We start from the raw sequence: 17,286 nt of genomic DNA, 5'->3' as shown, positions 1-17,286 counted from the left end.
CTCTCTGCACGTATTATGCACTCCAGTGGCAGGAGCTCAGCTGCCCCTTTGCCATCTCCAACCTCCTCCACAGAGTGAGCAGCTCCCAGGATGGCTGCAGCAGGTTTGGAGATGTTTCTGTGGTTTTAGGAGGATTCTGTGCAGGAGAGGTTGCTTTTTCTTTTGTCTCTACGAGTGTGTCATTGCTTCAGTGGCTGGTTTGTGGATACCAGGCTTTAAAATAGAGCTGTAGGCAAATTGGCAAAAGGCCAGAGGAGAGCAGCACTAATTGTCAGAGCTTTAGAAAACATGACCTCTGAGGAGAGGTTGAAGAAATCAGGTGCATTTAATCTAGACAAGGCAGTATAGGTGGGGGAGGGAGGGGGATGTCATGGTTTCTCAGAATAAAAGCTGTTGTTAAGGAAGGATGATTGATTTATTCTTTCACTGTCATGGAGAGGGGGGGGAATGATGAGACCAAACTACATTTAAACTGCAGAGAAGATTTGGTTTGGGTATCTAGGAAAAGCCTTCAGTGCAGTGAAATGTGGGAAGGTATTGTTCAGGGAAGCTGTGAAGCTCCTGACACCCTGTTAATGCCTTTGTTCCTGTAGTTGAGACTAAAGGGTAATTTTCAGGCTGATCCCTGTCCCTCAGCAGCTGCAAACCTGGGCTCTGCCAGCAGGGCCAAGTCCATGTGGTCAGGAATGCAGGAACCAGGAGCCTGGAAGCTCTGGCTGCAGCTCATAAAAATGATGTGGCTTCAGTGGCCCAGAAATGGAGCTCTGTTCCCCTGCCCACTGGTTTGGAGTCTCTTTGGCTGTGTCTGAGTTGCAGCTGGAGATCTGAAGACAGAGGAACCCAAGCTTGCTCTAGTGTTGACTTCCTTGGGTAGGAGTGAAGAGGGGACAGCTTGGACCTCAGCTCCGGGCAGCTACCTGAGTAATCACCCCCCTGTTTCACTGAATTTTGTGCTTTTGTCTTCAGTGAGCTCAGACCCAGGCTGAGTTCTGGGAGAGATGTCCCAGTCCAGGCTGCCATCACCTCTGGCTGGAGTGCAGGCACACACAGGCTTGGAAACACAGCCTTTCTTCTACACTTGTGCAGAGTTATTTCTGTTAGCAACGTGACTCCAGGTGCTGGGGTTTGATGCATTATAAAATAAAATGTGAAAGTAATAACTGGTTGCTGGGAAAATATTGCAGATTAGCACAACTTGTTCTCTACCTTGACTGTGTTTATATTTGACATGTATCACTTGCAGAAAAAGGACAGCTTTTATTATAACTCTTTTGTCTGCTTCCCTTCCAACTTCCTGAGTGCATTATTCTCAGGCATCAAACTACTTTCAGGACAAAATGTTGGTGAACTCTCCATTGGTGGTGAGAAACAGGGATGTGTGAGGGTGCCATTCTCTGGTAAAAGCAGCAGAATTTCTCACACTCCCTCACTCGTGATCTTGCCTATGAATCCTTCCCAGGCAGAAGCTTTTTCTTTAAGGGGAGGAAGTCTAGTTCTTTGTAGCCACTGGCAAGGCACAGATAAAAGCATGGGCCTTTACTATCAGGTTTACTTCTTTTGCCCTGTCTCGGATCCACAAATGCAGAGTTCTGTCTCTTCTGGACAAATCTACCGATGACGTTATCCCATACTTGAAATACCCTACTTTTGTATCCCTCTTGCCTGAAGCTATTAACATTGGCAGAATTTATGTCCTTTGTTTATTTTTCTGTACTACTTAAAGTCTGAATGTTGGGCACCAGCTGGCCTGGTTTTCCATTGGGCTGCACTGAGAGTCAGGACATATTTGAGTGTTGGCTGTGTCCACGCTCCTGAATGCCTGTCCTGAGCAGACTGGGAGCCAGCAGGGCTGGAGAAGATAAATGGCTTCCCTGGCATCAAGATGAAGTAGGTGCAGTAAAGGCAGGGCTTGCATTTCATTGTTTGTAGGACAGTCACACAGGAGCCCATGGGCTGCACACCCCAGGGCTCGCAGGTGGGCAGTGGAGCCTCCCAAATTCTCTGATAGATGGGATGTGGAGGAGTTGGCAGTGCCAAGAGGAGCCCTGCTGACTCTGCAGGGAGCTGATCCCTGCAGCCCAGAGCTGCTCCCGGAGCTGGGAGAGGGGAGCTCTGGAGCTCGTCCGTGGCTCTGAGTCACTGCATGACCCGGGGCACTCAGATACCACGGTGATGAACACAGCACAACTGTCTGCATGGATAGAATGGGCTGCACAGGCTCTGGGTTTGACAGATATTTGTGTGTCCCAGTGCTCCCCTGCTCCAACCACCCAGCCTGCTCTCAGTGGGGACAGAGCCCTGGTTGGCGCTGGGGAAGGAGGGATGCACAGCCACAGTGACACAAGCGCTGATGGGGACGGGCTGGAGGCCAAGCAGGCAGTGGGGCACTCTTGGAGGGAGCAGCCCTGCCTGGCAGAAAGGTTCTGGAATGGGAATGTGGCTTCTGCCAGGCTCTGCTGCAGCCCTGTGCGTGGCCCTGACTCTCCTCCTGTAACTAATTAGCCTGCAAGATCCTCAGGGCAGCGCTGACTTCCTCCTCCTGCTATGGCTCCTATCACAAGGCCCTGATTTCAGGGGGGAAAAAAGACAAACTATCAAAGTGAGACTTCCTTAAAAGCTTTGCTGTGCCTGTGTCAGCCTCTGGCACAAAGAGGCTGCGGGAGGATCGTGTCTCCCTGGCGTGACTGTTGGTTATTTTCCCACCTGGCTCCCTTGTGAAGGATGAAGGCACAAGCACAGCTAAGATGTGTCTGGGAGTGTGGCTGTGATGGGATCTTCAGAGGCTCCACGAGGTCTCCTGAGCACCTCTGCCTCGGGCACCCTGTCAGGCAGCCCGGGGTGCTGGAGCCTGCACTGCCTCTTTAAGGAGATTTGCATAGCAGGGCCTAATTACAGTGGTTAATTCTGATGTTTTCAGTGTTGTTCATATTCCATTAAAGGATAATGCTGCTTAATTTGCAGCAGAGGGTCTCGGTGAACAGCACACCCAATCACAAGGCACCCCTAATGACACTGCTTCCCTACTTCTGGTAACACATAATTAAAAAATCACTCCGTTTCCAGTTGTGTGGTTCTCCCCTCTCCCCCAATCTCCTAATTACTTTCTAAGCCATTTCATGATTATCTGTAAATATTTCAGCACTTAGATCTACTAATGAGTGCATGGAAGAGTTAATACCTTGAGTGGCACAACTGCTTGCCTTTCCCTTTCTAGTGATGCATTGCAAGAGATCATTTTCCACCTTGCATGTGTGGGAAAGGGGCTTTTCTTGGGGTGGGATTGGGTTTGTGCTCTGTCTTTGGGGTGGTGGGCCTGAGCAGGGGAGGGGTAACATGCAAAACCCCATTTCCAGCTGCAGGAGGGTTTTTGCTGGGTTTGGTAGTGGGTGTGTATCTCATTTTTAATTGTTTTACATGGCTTAAACCCCACAGTAAGGACTGTCCTGTTCTCTAATCCGAGCTCTGCTCTGAAAAGCCACCTTACAAGTGCTGCTTTTTCATTTCATGGATCTGTTTCCTGTACTTGTCTGGTGCCTTGGGTATTAAAACTCACTTGGGACTTTCAGACTGAGTACTCAGAGCCAGCAGAGTGATGGAGGAGTGAGCTGGAGCATGTTTCCTGCCCGTGGCTTGCATGGCCTTGGGTGCTGAGTTCTTTGTATGGTCAATCAGGACCACCTTGTGTGAGCCCACTAGGAGCCTGCTGATGGTCTCTGAAGGGATTATTTGGAATAACCAGAGACAATTGTGTTACTAGGGGGTAATTAACTTCAAGGAATTTTAAAAAATCAAGCTTAGGCTGCACTACTCCTTGGGGTGAGTCTGTAAGTCTGGGAGTGAGAGAAATCAAATCACTTGAGCACATTCAATTCCATGATACTCAGGGAATGTGGGGCTGCTTAGAATCAAATCCTTGCATTTCTAGGCAATTCTTATATTGCAGACAAGAGAGGAAGACTTGAATGTGGTCCTAACCCAGCCTATTTGTGTTTCAGGTAACCCTGTCACAGTGGGAATGAGCATCCACATCTCCAGCATTGACCAGATCTCTGAAGTCAACATGGTAAGTTTGGAAAGAAAGAGAAAGGGGAAAAAAGAAAGAAAAGGGGGGGAAAAAACAGCTATAAACTGTTCTTCCATTTTCTGGCTGAGATTTACTTCCAAGGCAATGGTTTCTTGGAGGCATCTGGATCTCTGCTAGCTTCTCTGGAGCTTGTGCCATCTCATCTCACCCAGAGTAGATCCTTATCCCTTCTGTGCTGGTGGCAGAGACACTGCCCCAAGTCAGAAAAGCTTATGCCTCAAAAAAGCAGTATGAATTGTATTTTTTTGGTTGATACAAAGGTGGCTTTATGGTCAGTCTGTCCCTACCAAGTTAAAAACATTAATTAATTTTCATTTTCTGGTGGTAATTCAACATTTCCTTGGAGATCTGGCTTCTAATGGAAATGTGGTTTTGGGTGGCATTGATAGATTGGAGCTTTTCATACCACTGTGAACAACAACAACAAAAAATTATCTGCTCAGGTAGCAATGGTTTGGGGTGAAATTTCTTGATTACTTTGTTCATGGTTTATGTTCACATCCAGGAGTGTCCCTCAGAAGCCCTCAGCACCCAGCAGAGCACATAGATTGTGTTGTAATTGCCTAAACTTGCCTTTCTCCCTCCTGTCCAGAGGCTTTTCCTCCAGACTCTGCTCCTTTCCAGAGGCTGAGTGGAGGGGAGGCTGGTGGGAGCCTCCTGGCAGCTCCTGTCCAGTTCCTGCCTTCCTGGCCCGTGCAGGAGCATCCTGGGCCAGTTTAGACTCTTGCAGTTCAGGTCGATTAAAGTCTTGCTCTGCCCCTGCTCCTGTCCCATTTCTCTGTCTCTGGCCTCTCCTGCCCTGTTTCCCTGGCCCACCAGCTCTTCTGAGGAGGGAGGTGACACAACCTGACCAGTTGGTTTTGTTCCCAAGCTGCCTGAAAAGCCTGAGCTCATGTTGGAACGACCCAGGGGGAAGAGCCAGCCATGAACCTTCATGTTCCTGAGTGAAAGTTCCTTTTGCTGACTCTGCTACCATCCCACCCTCGCCTGAATTCTCTGCATGACCTGTGGCACCTCACTCCAGTGACAGTGACACTGGGCACTGGGTGTGGCCCTAGATTTGGCTTTGGAGGCACTGGGTAGCTGTGCTTGAGTTTAGGCTCAGCTTAGCAGGGCCACATGTCTTAACCTAGTTCCATCTATCTTGCCTGTCAGGCCACAACTCAGCTTTGAGTCATCTCCTCCCCCAGACTCAGCTTGGACCTGGGTGTTGTGGGGTGCTGGAGCAAATGTGACCCTCCTGCTAGAGCCAGGATGGACAGTTTGGGCTCCGGACTCGTGCCTTAAAACCAAGACTTGCACAAACACAACTGGGAGGGGTTGGTTCTCAGCTGTAGCCACTGCCCCTGTGAGGCTGAGCAGCTCTGTCCCAGCACAGAAAGGACAGGGAAGCACAGGAGAGTCCAGAGGAGGCACCAGGATGATCAGAGGGATGGAGCAGCTCTGCTGGGAGGAAAGGCTGGGAGAGCTGGGATTGCTCAGCCTGGAAAAAACCAGCTTAGGGGTGGCCTTCCAGTACCTGAAGGGAGCCCACAAGAAAGGTAGAGAGAAACTTCTTATAAGGGCTGGAGTGACAGGACAAGGGGGAATGGATTCAGACTAAGGGAGTAGGTTCACATTGGATCTTAGGAAAAAATTCTTCCCTGTGAGGGTGGGCAGGCCCAGGGTGCCCAGAGAAGCTGTGGCTGCCCCTGCATCCTTGGAAGTTTTCAAGGCCAGGTTGGATGGGGCTTTGAGCAGCCTGGGACAGTGGGAGGTGTCCCTGCCCATGGCAGAGGGTGGAACAAAATGATCTTTAAGGTCCTTTGCAATCCAACCATTCTGTGAAGGCAGCTGAGCCCTGCAGAGGCTGGTGCAGGATGAACCTCCTGCTGGAGAGGTGTCCATGGGCCACAGGGGCTGATCAAGTGCTTTGTCCAGCAGGTGGGAGCAGCTGTGGCCAGGCACACAGTAGCCATTGTCCCAGCAGCACTTTCCAACCCTTGCCATGTAAATGTGGTGCTCTTCCCTCTGCTGTGAGCCCCTGCTCCCCTCTGCCACACAACTGGGGGAGAAACAGTTATAATAATAACAGTAATAATCTCTGTGATGCACAGATTTCCTGGCATAGACCTTCCTCCACGTGCTGCTGCAGAATGTGAGCAGCACAGTGATGGACACTGAGTGCTTTGAGGATGGTGGCATGGCTGTGGTCACCACTGTCCGTGCCACACTCCTGTGGATGTGAAGGAATGTCACTTCTAGGCTTTTGATTATCCCTCCTGGCTCTCTGTTTGAAAAGAGAAATGTCCTGCTGATCTTTCCTATATAGATTGTGGCAGGGGGAGAGGGTATGGAAAGGTTTGGGGATGGGAGATGAGGTGGCTGTAGGTGAGAATTCATTCAGGATCAAGATCTCTGAGCACCGTGGTGAGACAGCTTCATAAAGGGGTTAAAAATCAGAATCATCTTAAAGAACAAACATTTAGGGAGCAGAAGAGTTCTCATGTGATGTAAGTTTCCAGGCTGAAGGGGTTTTATGTGCATCATTCTTCTGTGTGACAGTTGCCCCGGGGAAAGGGCTGTGTTTTACCCCTGCTCTGGACATGGATACTGGCAAGAAAAACAAGGCAATTTTTTGGCATCATGTGTGCTTGGGAAAGGAACTGTGCAATGAATAAATTAAAGGCACACAAGTGAAGCTGGGTTGTCATGGTGACCAAATGGCTTCTATTGTTCCACAAGGAGTGTTATTACTTACTACCCCTTGTAGGATAATTAATTAATCCTCAGACATCCTTTTGGGAACAATGGCCCTGGTGCTGGGACTGGGCAGGCTGAGGAGAGCCCCCGGCTCTCCCAGGCCTTTCCCTGGGACTCCTGGCGCCTGCTGGCTGCCTGGTGGTGGGGAACAAGTGCTGTCAGTGACCAGACACTGCATGCTTCCAAAAGCTGCTTTCCACAGGAGTCCAGCTGGCTGTGGAGCTGTGGAGCAATCCAGCTCCATCCACGAGCACTCCTTGCCCTCACTCCCACGGGAGCCGTGTTCCCAAAATGAAGACGTGGTGACACTCCTGTCCTGGAGGACACAGGGTTCCCTGAGAAGGCAGCACAGTGATGTCCCTCTGCTGGATGTTCCCAGACACTCTGACACACAGAACGCTCTGCAGCTGCCTGTAGATGCCATGTGTGTTCTGACACGCAAAGCTGATGCACCTCCAGCTCCCCGAGGGCCATTCCCAGATCCTGTGCCATGCCAGGCTGCAGGGTGTTCACAGGTACAGTGACAACCTTCTCCCAGTCATCTGAGACCAAAACTGCAGCCCTTATTTTAAAATGTGTCCCCCCCTGGTTCATGGCAGCTGCTCCCTGTGTGTGGTCAGCCACAGCTTCAAGCTCACTTTCTAGAGTGCTGCTTTCTTGCTGTGTACCCCCCTCAGCATGGCTAAGCAAAGCTGAGCTGCAGCCTCTGTTCTTGTCAGTGATTAGAAGGATTATTTGCTGAGCCAAGATCAGTGACATCAATTGAAATGTCTGGGGAAGGACGCCAGGGGCCAGGCCAAATAGGTATTGGGGAGGGCACATTTGAGTGGCAGACCCTCTGGGAAGTGCTGATCCATGAAGATGAAAGGCCTCACTGGAGGCTTTTCATCTCCTGTACACATTTGCAAGTCGGGGATTTGAAGGCAGGCTGAGAGGAGGAATGTCTTCCTGCTGCTGTCGAGTAGCTCAGGTGAGCCATGAAGGACAGAGGGATGGTGTCCCCTGGAGAACTCACCCAGCCCATCTCCTTCGAGGTGACCTGGGATTGAATTGCAGTGAGCAGGGTGATGCCTGAGATGGCTACCTAGAGCAGAGGCCAGAGAGAGTTAAAATAAAACAGTGGGTATTTATTAAAGGCCTTTAAGAGGCACACTTTGGGCAGTGCAGGAGCCTGGCAGGGGCTACACCCAAGACGCACAATGGTCAAGAGTTCTTTGGGCTGATATAAGTTTGGTCTGTTTGCATATCAGAGGTTCATTCTCCAATTATATGCTTCCCAGCCCCGTGCCCCTGCTGCCAGGCTGTGCCTTGTTGGAGTGACTGCTCTGGTGCTGGCACTGGATCTCTTGGAGGTTACAGCAGGAAGCATCGTGGCTGTTATTTCCCAACTTCTCGAAGCTTGCTTCAAAAACAAGCTGTCTGGTTTGGCAGATTTCCCTGCTCAAGAGATGTAAAGCATGTCTCCAGACAACCATGAGCTGCAAAGGTTTTCAACTGGCTTTTAACCCAAAATGAAGTGGACCAGGTTTTGTGTAAGAGTGTTCTTGACCAGGCCAGTTCATCCTTCGACCTGTTATGTCATCATCAGTGGGGCATTACCCTCCTCACTACATCAAATTTTCCATCTTTTGGGTGTGCTTCAAATAGACCCTGTGGTGGAATGTGTCCTGAGCAGGCTTTGCAGTTCTGTTTTTACTGGAATATATGTACAATTGCAATACTGGACAAACCCAACTTTGCTGCAATGTGCCCTTGAAAAGGATTTTCCACTGCTGTAGATGCCTTGAGCTTTAAAAAACAAGATTTTAAAGAAGAAAGTTCTACTATTATGCAGTGCCTTTTAGTACCATCTACTCTCTTCAAATGTGTCAATGTTTTCCTTACTCTTAATTGAAAATGTTCTGTTTTGTTGCCGTCTCTTTTCAATGGAGAAATGACATGCAGATACTTCTCAGTCTCTATGTCCTTGAGTATCCAAATGTTTTTTTAAAAGCAAAGGTTAAAGCATTTAAATCCTGCAGTCAGAGTTTTCTGGAGTTATATGCTGTAAGACACAAGCACGACCTGACACTCCAGTGCTGCAAATGTTTCTCTGTAGCCTTGGGTATCCCCAGCCCTGTGACACTGTGGTATCTAAACTCTGTGTGTGTGTATACATCACATCTTGGTAGTCAAGGCTGCTGAATATTTAGGACTGCCAAAATATGTGAAAACCAGGAGGTTGGTGCTGAGCTGCAGCTGGTTCCCTTGCCATGGTGCTGCAGGGAATACAGTCCTGCTGGACTGCTGGAGGCTCCTGGGATGGAAGTGTTGCAGGTAGCAGAGGGGGCTGTCAGGCCTTGGTGGGGATATCAGGAAAAATGTCTTCACTAAATGAGTGGTTAAGAATTTGAACAGGCTCCCCAGGGAAGTGGTAAAGTCACCGTCCCTGGCAGTGCTCAAAGCCCGAGCAGGCCTGGCAGTTTGTGGCATGGTTTAGTGGCCATGGGGGTGTTTGGATCTGATGACCTTGGAGATGTTTTCCAGCCTTATTGATTCTCTGAGTCTTGATCTGCTCATGGTGAGGATGGTAGAGCTCTGACTTGGGGTGAGCTGTCCCTGCAGGCATGGGCAGGTGGGGTTGTGTGCTTTTCTTATACACAAGGGGCTTCTTTGTGAGCTAAACCAGGATATTGCAACAGGCAGCTGGGATGGAAGGTTCCTTCAGGGCTGGAAGGGCAGTGCCCTCCTCTGCTGGGGTGACACAGCTCTTGTCCCTTCAGCTCCTGCTGTGTGGGGCTGCAGTGCATGGGATGGCTGGGAAATCAAGCAGTGCTCCTTCTGTACAGGTGAAACTGCATTTCCTGGAGGGGAGAGTTACAGGGGAGGCAAAGATCCCTGTGCACACTGCCATCAGTCACACAGGCACCCTGGGGACCTGCTCACTTTGCTTCTCCAGCAGTGGGAAGTGGGAGACACACGATCACTTGGCTGGCTGAGGGAAAGCAGCAGCATAGTGATGCTCTTTCCTGCTGCTGGAGGGATGTTCGCAGCAATAAAAGATGGCTGTGGCAGGGTGGAGAGCAACCTGCAAACCACTCTGGACTTGGCAGCTTTGAGATGCTCTTGTTTGCATGCAGAAGGCACAACTGCCTGCTCTGTGGCTTGCCTGGAGAGAAGGCAGGGATAGAAATCCACTGAGCTCCAGAAACACCTTTGCAAAGCTGATGTCAGGGACCCACCTCACTCGCCATCATTAGATTTGTGGTTATCCTTGCAGCAGTGATATCCTGTGAATTCTGAGCTTAGGGTGACTTTCACCAGCGCTGACACTGCCTAGAAAGTCAAGGATCAGATGTGGACGTCACACAATGCCCTTCTTTAACAGAATTCCCACTGGCTGTGCTGAAACATCCCTTGGACTGAGATGGAGTGTGAGGACAAGGAAGGCATCTGGCCTCAGGGGTACTCTGCAGGGTGGTGGGGGGGGGGATTGGGGGCTCTAGTTTAAACAAGGAGTGGTCCTCTGTCTGCCTGAAAGATAGGGATGGTTATTCCAAGGGGCTTGAATAAAATAGTCAAGAATAAAGTGAACTCGTGAAGGAGCCTGAAGTGCTCCCCATTCACTGCTCCTGAAATCAGTTGCAAAGAGATTGTCCCGGCTTAAAAGCTAGAAAATAGGTCAGTGTGACTCATATGTCAATATTTACTGCATTTATGGCAACTTGTAGAAGGGAAAAATCTCGCCTGCCTTCCATAATAGTTCACAAGTTATCCGATTCCCATGACAGAGCTCTCCCCGTGCCCTTGCTCCTGGTTCTGCTGCGACTGCAGTGACGGCCCAGAGAATTCACTACTACTGCGAGTCCAGTTGCTAAGTAACAAGCCAAAGATCACCATGCAGTCTCTCCAAATGCCATGGCCAGCTGGAAGCTGGATCTGCACAAAGCCCCAGGAATTCCTTTGGAGACAGAGGTCTCAAGGACTCGGTGCCTGTGGAGCAGGGAGCAGCAATCCTGCCACCAGGCAGCCTGAGGCTCTCCTCCTCTGAGGAACAGCTCCACTGCTTCCCCAAAAAGGGCTCCCCTCTGCTTGTGCTGATGGGCTGTGACTTTTTCAACATGAACGATGACCTTGGATGAATATTTTTGTTGGCCAAATGGCACAATTTGGCCATAAGTAGGAGGTGAACTGTGGGAACCTTACTGGAGCAAAATCTCAGTTGAGAAAAAACTGAACTGCTGGACAAGGGAATGATTCTTGCTCCTGAAGCTTCTTATTCTACTTTTCTTGTTTCTGCCTGGGAATCTTTCAGCATTCACCTGATATCTCAATGGGAGAGTTTGAAGAATCTCTTTGTGTGCACAATGGGAAATTCTGGGTTCTGGCAAAGCTGTGGGGTGAACTGGCTGATTCCCAGCCCAGAGCTTGGGGTTTGCAGCATGAACAAAACCTGGTGGCAATACTTGTCAAGAGTGATCCCCCAGCGTGGGTCTTTATTAAATTCAGGGTGCTCCTGACGTAGGGAGTAATTGGCATCTGACTCTATTGATTCAGAATGCTGAACAGTTGATTTATAAAAACTGTATTATATCACATTAATACTATACATTAAAACTATACTAAAGAGATACTAAAAGGATACTATACGAAATATAGTAAAGAAAAACCTGTGACTGTCTGAGATAGCCAGGACACAGCTTTGAGTGATTGCCTAATGAATCAAAACAATCGTTAGTAGAATTTAATTGACAAACCACTTCAGGTAAACGATCTTCTTAACACATTCCACATGTGCAAAAACAGACGCAGCAAGTAGAGATAAAAATTGTTTTCTCTTCTTCTCTCTGTGCTTCTCCAGGAAAAATCCTGTGAGAGAGAATTTCTCTTTCTCCCTCTGTTCATAGAATGTGAATACCACAAGTCTTTCCAGGGTGCTGCTCTCCCTGAGGAGCAGGGAGTCCTCCAGGACACGTTTGAGCCTCGGGAGGGCTGAGCTGAGCCTGCTGCAGTGCTCAGAAGCGGGGTTCCCCTGTTCTGCTCACCAGGCAGTTTCCCAGACGGGGCCCTTTGGGTGCACTCAGAGCTCGCTGAGCACTTGGGAGGTGCCTGCACCCCACGCCAGGAGAGGAGTCGTGCTGGGGAGGAGGAGAGGCTGTGGCTGGATGCTTTGCAGCGTGCCTTCAGCTGAACAGGGCTATGCATTGCAGTGCTCCATCTGTTCCTCTAGCAGCCGAGTTATCTTTAGCTCTGAACATGTCAGTGTTGTATGGTGCTGGTATGAACCACTTCAGCTTGCACCCCAGCATTCCTGTAGTAGTTAGAATTCCTACTGCAGAAAACTGCCTGGGATAATTTCCTCCCCCCGCCCTCCCCCCGCCTTGCTTAAATTTTTATTCATGTTTTCACATGGGCAAAACTCCCCCAGCCTATATATATATATTTTATATATATACATGTATTAAAAAGCTGGCTCTGTTTGAGAGCAATGTTCCAAACTGCCACCTGTTTCAATAGCAATGTTGCAGCATTGGAGAGGATTATTGCAGAATGCTAAAGTAGCTCTCCCCCCAAGTGAAAGCTTCATCTGATTTGATTGAAAACCAAATTAGACCTTGAGAATCTGACCTTCTGACATGCTGTCATATATACATTTAAAGCACCCAGCAACAGAGAATGTATTTTGTGCAAGAGTGCCAGTACCTCAATATAGAACCTAAATCCAAATACGAGTGCTTGCGTGTCGTGCTGCTATTTGAATATGTAAATAAATGGGGCTATAAATAGCTCTATATGTTATGTACATGTTAAGTGAAGGTGGCAGATCCGACAGCTGAATGGCTCTGCTGTTTCTGAATGCTGGGAGAGGCTCCCTGCACGCTCCCCACATCTCTCATGTTTGCTCCTACCCCTCTCAGCCTCTCTGCTATCACATTTTTCAGGCCTCTGGAGAAGATCGTGTGTGGGGACAGGAGCTGTTAATATTCTGAGTCTGTGCTGAGTTGCTAGGCTACAGAGAAAAAGGAACATTCAAGGAAGAGGGATGGTGGAAGGAAGAGGGTCTGCTGAGCTGCTTGGAGATCCAGAGAGGTCCTCTAGTCAGACGAAGGGATCGTTTTGGGGAAGGAGGGCATGCACACATGTGGGATGAGCTGTGGGTAGTCCCTGCTGCCCTGGCACAAACGGAATCTCAGGCCAGCCCCAGCCAGAAAAGAAATGGTAGAAGGAGGGAGTAAGAGGCAAGATGCACTGGCCCCTCCCACGCCACTGCTTGCCAGGTGTGCACAGCTGCTCTCCTGCTGCCTGCTCCAGGCTGTGCTGGGTCACCTGGCTGAGCATGCCATCTCACACATCCCTGCCTGCATTTCCCAGGGTGTGCTGACCTCCCAGCTGAGGCTCTGGTGAGGAGAGAAGCAAACCCAAACCATGCTCACTGCTTACAGGTTGGATCTCACCTCCTTTTCCCTCTGCAGCACCCTGCTACCCCAACGTCCCTGAATCTCCAGTGTGCCTGCAGGGAAAGCAGCCTGTGCCTTCTGTGTCCCTGACCACCTCCTTTGATGCTTTCCTAGGTCACTGATACACAGAGCATTGACCCTTTTATCCATCAAGAGTCTGTAGCTAGGATTGCAGGGGATGTGAGGTTTTACAATACAGAAGCTCCTGTCTGAGCCTCGTTATTGCTTGCCCCAAAAAGGGGTGTCAGGTATTCAGCTGTACCCACTGTGAGCCATCAGACCCTTCAGGTGCTGTCTGCTCCACTCCTCTGGAGGGATGGGTTTGCTCTACACTACTTTCTGTATCAGATCCCTCAGGGAAAAAAAAAAAAAAATTAAACAGTCCTTTTCTCTGTATCAGATCCCTCGGGGAAAAAAAAAAATTAAACAGTCCTTTTGGGTATTTTTATTATCTGGATACTTTATTTACTGAGCTCACGTGGGCTCCCTGCCAGCTCTGCAAATAGAGCTCCTTGGCTCCAGGACTGTTGGTCCTGGTGCTGCAGTGAGCACTCACTCAGCGTGGACAGGGACTGCAGCTTGTTCTCCCCATCCAGTTGGCTGTGAAGTCAAAGTCTGCCCTGCTTGTGGACCTCCACAGCCTGCTGAAACCTCTTTTTCTTTCTTTCTTTTTTTTTTTTTTCCCTTCATGCATCCTGCAATAAGCTTGACTTGTTCAGCAGAATCAGGAGTGTTTCCTACAGCTGCAGTGTGAATGCTGTTCTCAGTGCTACCAGCACCCACCCATCAGGTCTGGGATCCCACAGTCAGCTTTGGGCTGGATGAAGTGGGAGAGGGCCAGAGGGGTCCATGTGTGGGCACTGCTGCTGGCCTCAGCCTGGGCTGACTCCCTTGGAATAACCACGGGCAGACTAACCCATGGATGGAGGAGGAGGTATCCATCACCCATCCATCATGCTGGCTTCTTCCAGTAACCCTGGCAGTAGAAATTCTTCCCTGGAACAGATCCATTGATACCCCTGCCCTTTCCAGCTGTCCCAGCCCGACTGGGCAGTGCTCTGTCCACTCTACAGCAGGTAAAGCTGATTGCTGGCCTTTTCTCTAGCACCATTCCCTCTCACTGAGCTTGTCCCCTGAGGGGTGAAGATCCAGCTGTGCAGAATATTCACGTGCAGAAAGTCACCCCAGATACAGAACCAGGTCTCTGGGAGCAGGAGGCTGAGGGTTTGCAGGGGAAATGGTTTGCATCCAGTTTGCTTGCTCCTGCTGAAAAGGATGCCATCCTCTGTGCTGAGACCATGCCTGACCTAACTGCACCCCCTGCCAGAAGTGCGTTCTGCTCTTCACCATCTACTTCATCTTCACTTCGTCGTGTTCTGCTCTTCATCATCTACTTCATCTTCATCTTCACTTCATCGTGTTCTGCTCTTCATCATCTACTTCATCTTTCCCACGTGATCAAACTTTGCTTTCTACAGGAAACAAACACCAGTGTAAGTTTTTGGTCAAGCCAATCTGTGCCAGCCTAGCTGATGTGATGGTTTCACCTAGGAGGTGCTAGTTGTCTTAAATGATTTAAAGGATTTGTTTGCCTCTGGCTAACTCCTGGGAAATGACATCTTTCTGGCAGTTTTCAGAACCTGAAACAGGAAACTTTCCTTCCCTGAGTTAAAACAATGTCTTCAAAGCCCTGTGTGCCTTGATATTGTTGCAGAGTCTCGTGGTTTCAATGCTCAGAGTTGAATATACTGCATTTTATTTTGCCATGTAAAGTATTGCTTTATTTATAACATGAATTCCTACCTCTGCAGCCCCAAACTGCACTAGAGGTCTTGACAGCACAGGCAATTACAAGCTCTAATTTTTTTTCCTCAGGGAGGAAAAAATAATTTCTGTGTTTACACATTTAGCACTTGCCCAGAGATGTGGGGGAAAGGTTTAGGAAGCATCACTCATCTTCCAGCATCAACTTTCCCTTGACATAATCCAGTTTTCTTCCTCCATCCTTCTGAGAGCTTTAGAAACTGATATCTTCACTAGTCACTGTTCAAACGTCTCACTCAGATTTAATTTACTCTAATAGGCCAGTTGTTGCATGTTTAATTAAATACCAAGTAATTATTAAAAGCATTTTTGAGCTTTCATGGCTGTATATTAGATATGCCAATATGTGTGTACAGGAGGACGCTGGCAGCACAGGCTGAGAGGCAGGCAGGAGAGGAAAGGGGAGCTGGAGAGGGGAGCAGAGATGTGGGATTCAGGCAGCAGCACTGTGGAAGGCAGTGGGCTAGGGGGCTGCATTAGTGCAGGTCAGCAGTGGAAGGTGAGGATGGCCTTGGAAAGCACCAGGGGTTTCTGTGGTGGGTCAACATAATTTGTTTTAAATCACCAAGGACTTTACACCAAAAAGCGTCTTGTAATAAAAGCAGTTCTTGGATTTCCTTTCCCAGCTCTGCAATGCCTGGTCAATTCTTCTCTGGGACTCCACAGAAACAGGGCATTAATGCTCGTGTGTCCCACACTGTGGGCATGGGTGGCCTTGTGCATGCCTGGGGAGAGATTAAGGAAGTTAAAAAAGGGGCTCAGTTAAGATTTTGCCTTAAGTAAATATGGTAAGGGAGAGAAGGTACTTGGGAAGGCTTGGAGCAGCCATTTGGAGACATCTGAAGCTCTAGCAAAACACAAGTGTGAGTTCCCTATCAGTTGCCAGCCCATCTAGGGTTAGAAGATTGTGTAACAGCCTCCCTTTCTGCCTCCAAAATGGCCAAATTCATGTAGTGCCTTTCCCAAAATTTATGTATGACCTTGCTTCTCTGCCCTTAGGTGGGTGTCTGGCCAAAGTGTGCCCTTCTCTGTTGGTTTGCCACGGCAAGCTGCAGGAAACAAAAATGTGTCCCCATTAAGTGTCTGCTCTCTGGAAAAGGCAATTTCTCAGGCTGTGGTGGGTTTTGAGAGCAATCCAGCTGGTGGTGCAGAAACAGGACAGCTGGGGGCAGAGGGGGCTCTGGATTGGCCTGGCTGCTGGCCCTTGGGGGCAGAGGGAGGAGAGCAGCCCTCAGGAACGGAGTGCATCAGCTCACAGATTTCACAGCTCAGGGGCAGAAAGTGCCTGGCGCTGTTTCCAAAGCACTTGCCTGAGGATGATGTACTGCAGGTGGTGGTTTTGGGATTGCTGCCTGTAACTCTGAGCAAGGTTGCTGTTCTGCCTGTGCTCACAGAGCAGGTGATGCTCATCCCTGTGCCCATCAGCTCTGCCTCTTTCCTCTCGGTCTCTGCTCCCAGCAGGACTGGGGCAGCTCCGCTGGTGCCGCGTGGTGCTGCCTCCTGCTCAGACAGGGCTCTGAGGTGCAGGCTCAGGGCTCTGAAGGCCTTGTCACAGCAGATCCCTTTGGCCCAGGACCCAGCTATGTCCTCTAGCTGACACCTGCAGGGCCAGCACCGTTCCAGGTGCTGCAGGGACAGGGCCAGGCAGCAGAGAAATAGGGCAACAAAGCCACACTTTCCCTGCACACCCTGGGATGTTGAGGATATTGCAGACACCTGTCCCAGTTTCTGGTCATGCATTCAGCAATTAAACACATGCAAATTACTACAAAAGTAGATCAGATTAGTGAGGGGAACATATCCATGCAAAGTACTTCTCAGGTCTTGAAGAAAATGAGTTCAAGAGCACACAGACCTGCAGCACAGAAGGGCATAGAGTATACCCTAGAAGCCAACCTCTCCTTGCACTGCTGGAAGAGTGCTCTCCCTGATTCCTAAGTCAGTGCTGACATCTGGCTATTCAAAAAGAAGGAAGGTGGGGAAAAAGTTGTGTCTTTCCTGCCTGCTAGGCTGAAGTGTAGGGAGAAGGGCAGTATCCGAAATATTTGTCACTTTATGTACAACAACTGTCATGCAGAACTCCAGACTTGTAAGCTGGGCACTGGCACTTGCACCAAAACAGAAATTAAAAGCAGCATTTTGGCAGGATGCTCTCCCCATGAAAAGTACAGTAAGTACAAAAACTGCTGCCTCCTGCCT

At 49.4% G+C, this 17,286-nt stretch overlaps 1 protein-coding gene across 2 annotated transcripts in view; it reads left to right on the top strand.

The window, feature by feature from the left end:
- The window catches only part of LOC121362826 (gamma-aminobutyric acid receptor subunit beta-4), a 71,391-nt gene that overhangs the window by 22,014 nt on the left and 32,091 nt on the right, over positions 1 to 17,286 (top strand). For both annotated transcript variants that reach the window (XM_041484677.1, XM_041484676.1), the window contains exon 3: positions 3,996 to 4,063. In XM_041484677.1, the coding sequence (XP_041340611.1) occupies positions 3,996 to 4,063 (68 nt within the window). The remainder of the gene's footprint in view (positions 1 to 3,995; positions 4,064 to 17,286) is intronic.

This window comes from Pyrgilauda ruficollis, unplaced genomic scaffold, assembly GCF_017590135.1.
Source record: "Pyrgilauda ruficollis isolate IOZ18807 unplaced genomic scaffold, ASM1759013v1 scaffold67, whole genome shotgun sequence".
NCBI classification, from domain to species: Eukaryota; Metazoa; Chordata; class Aves; order Passeriformes; family Passeridae; genus Pyrgilauda; species Pyrgilauda ruficollis.
This window is presented reverse-complemented; position numbering and strand designations above follow the sequence as displayed.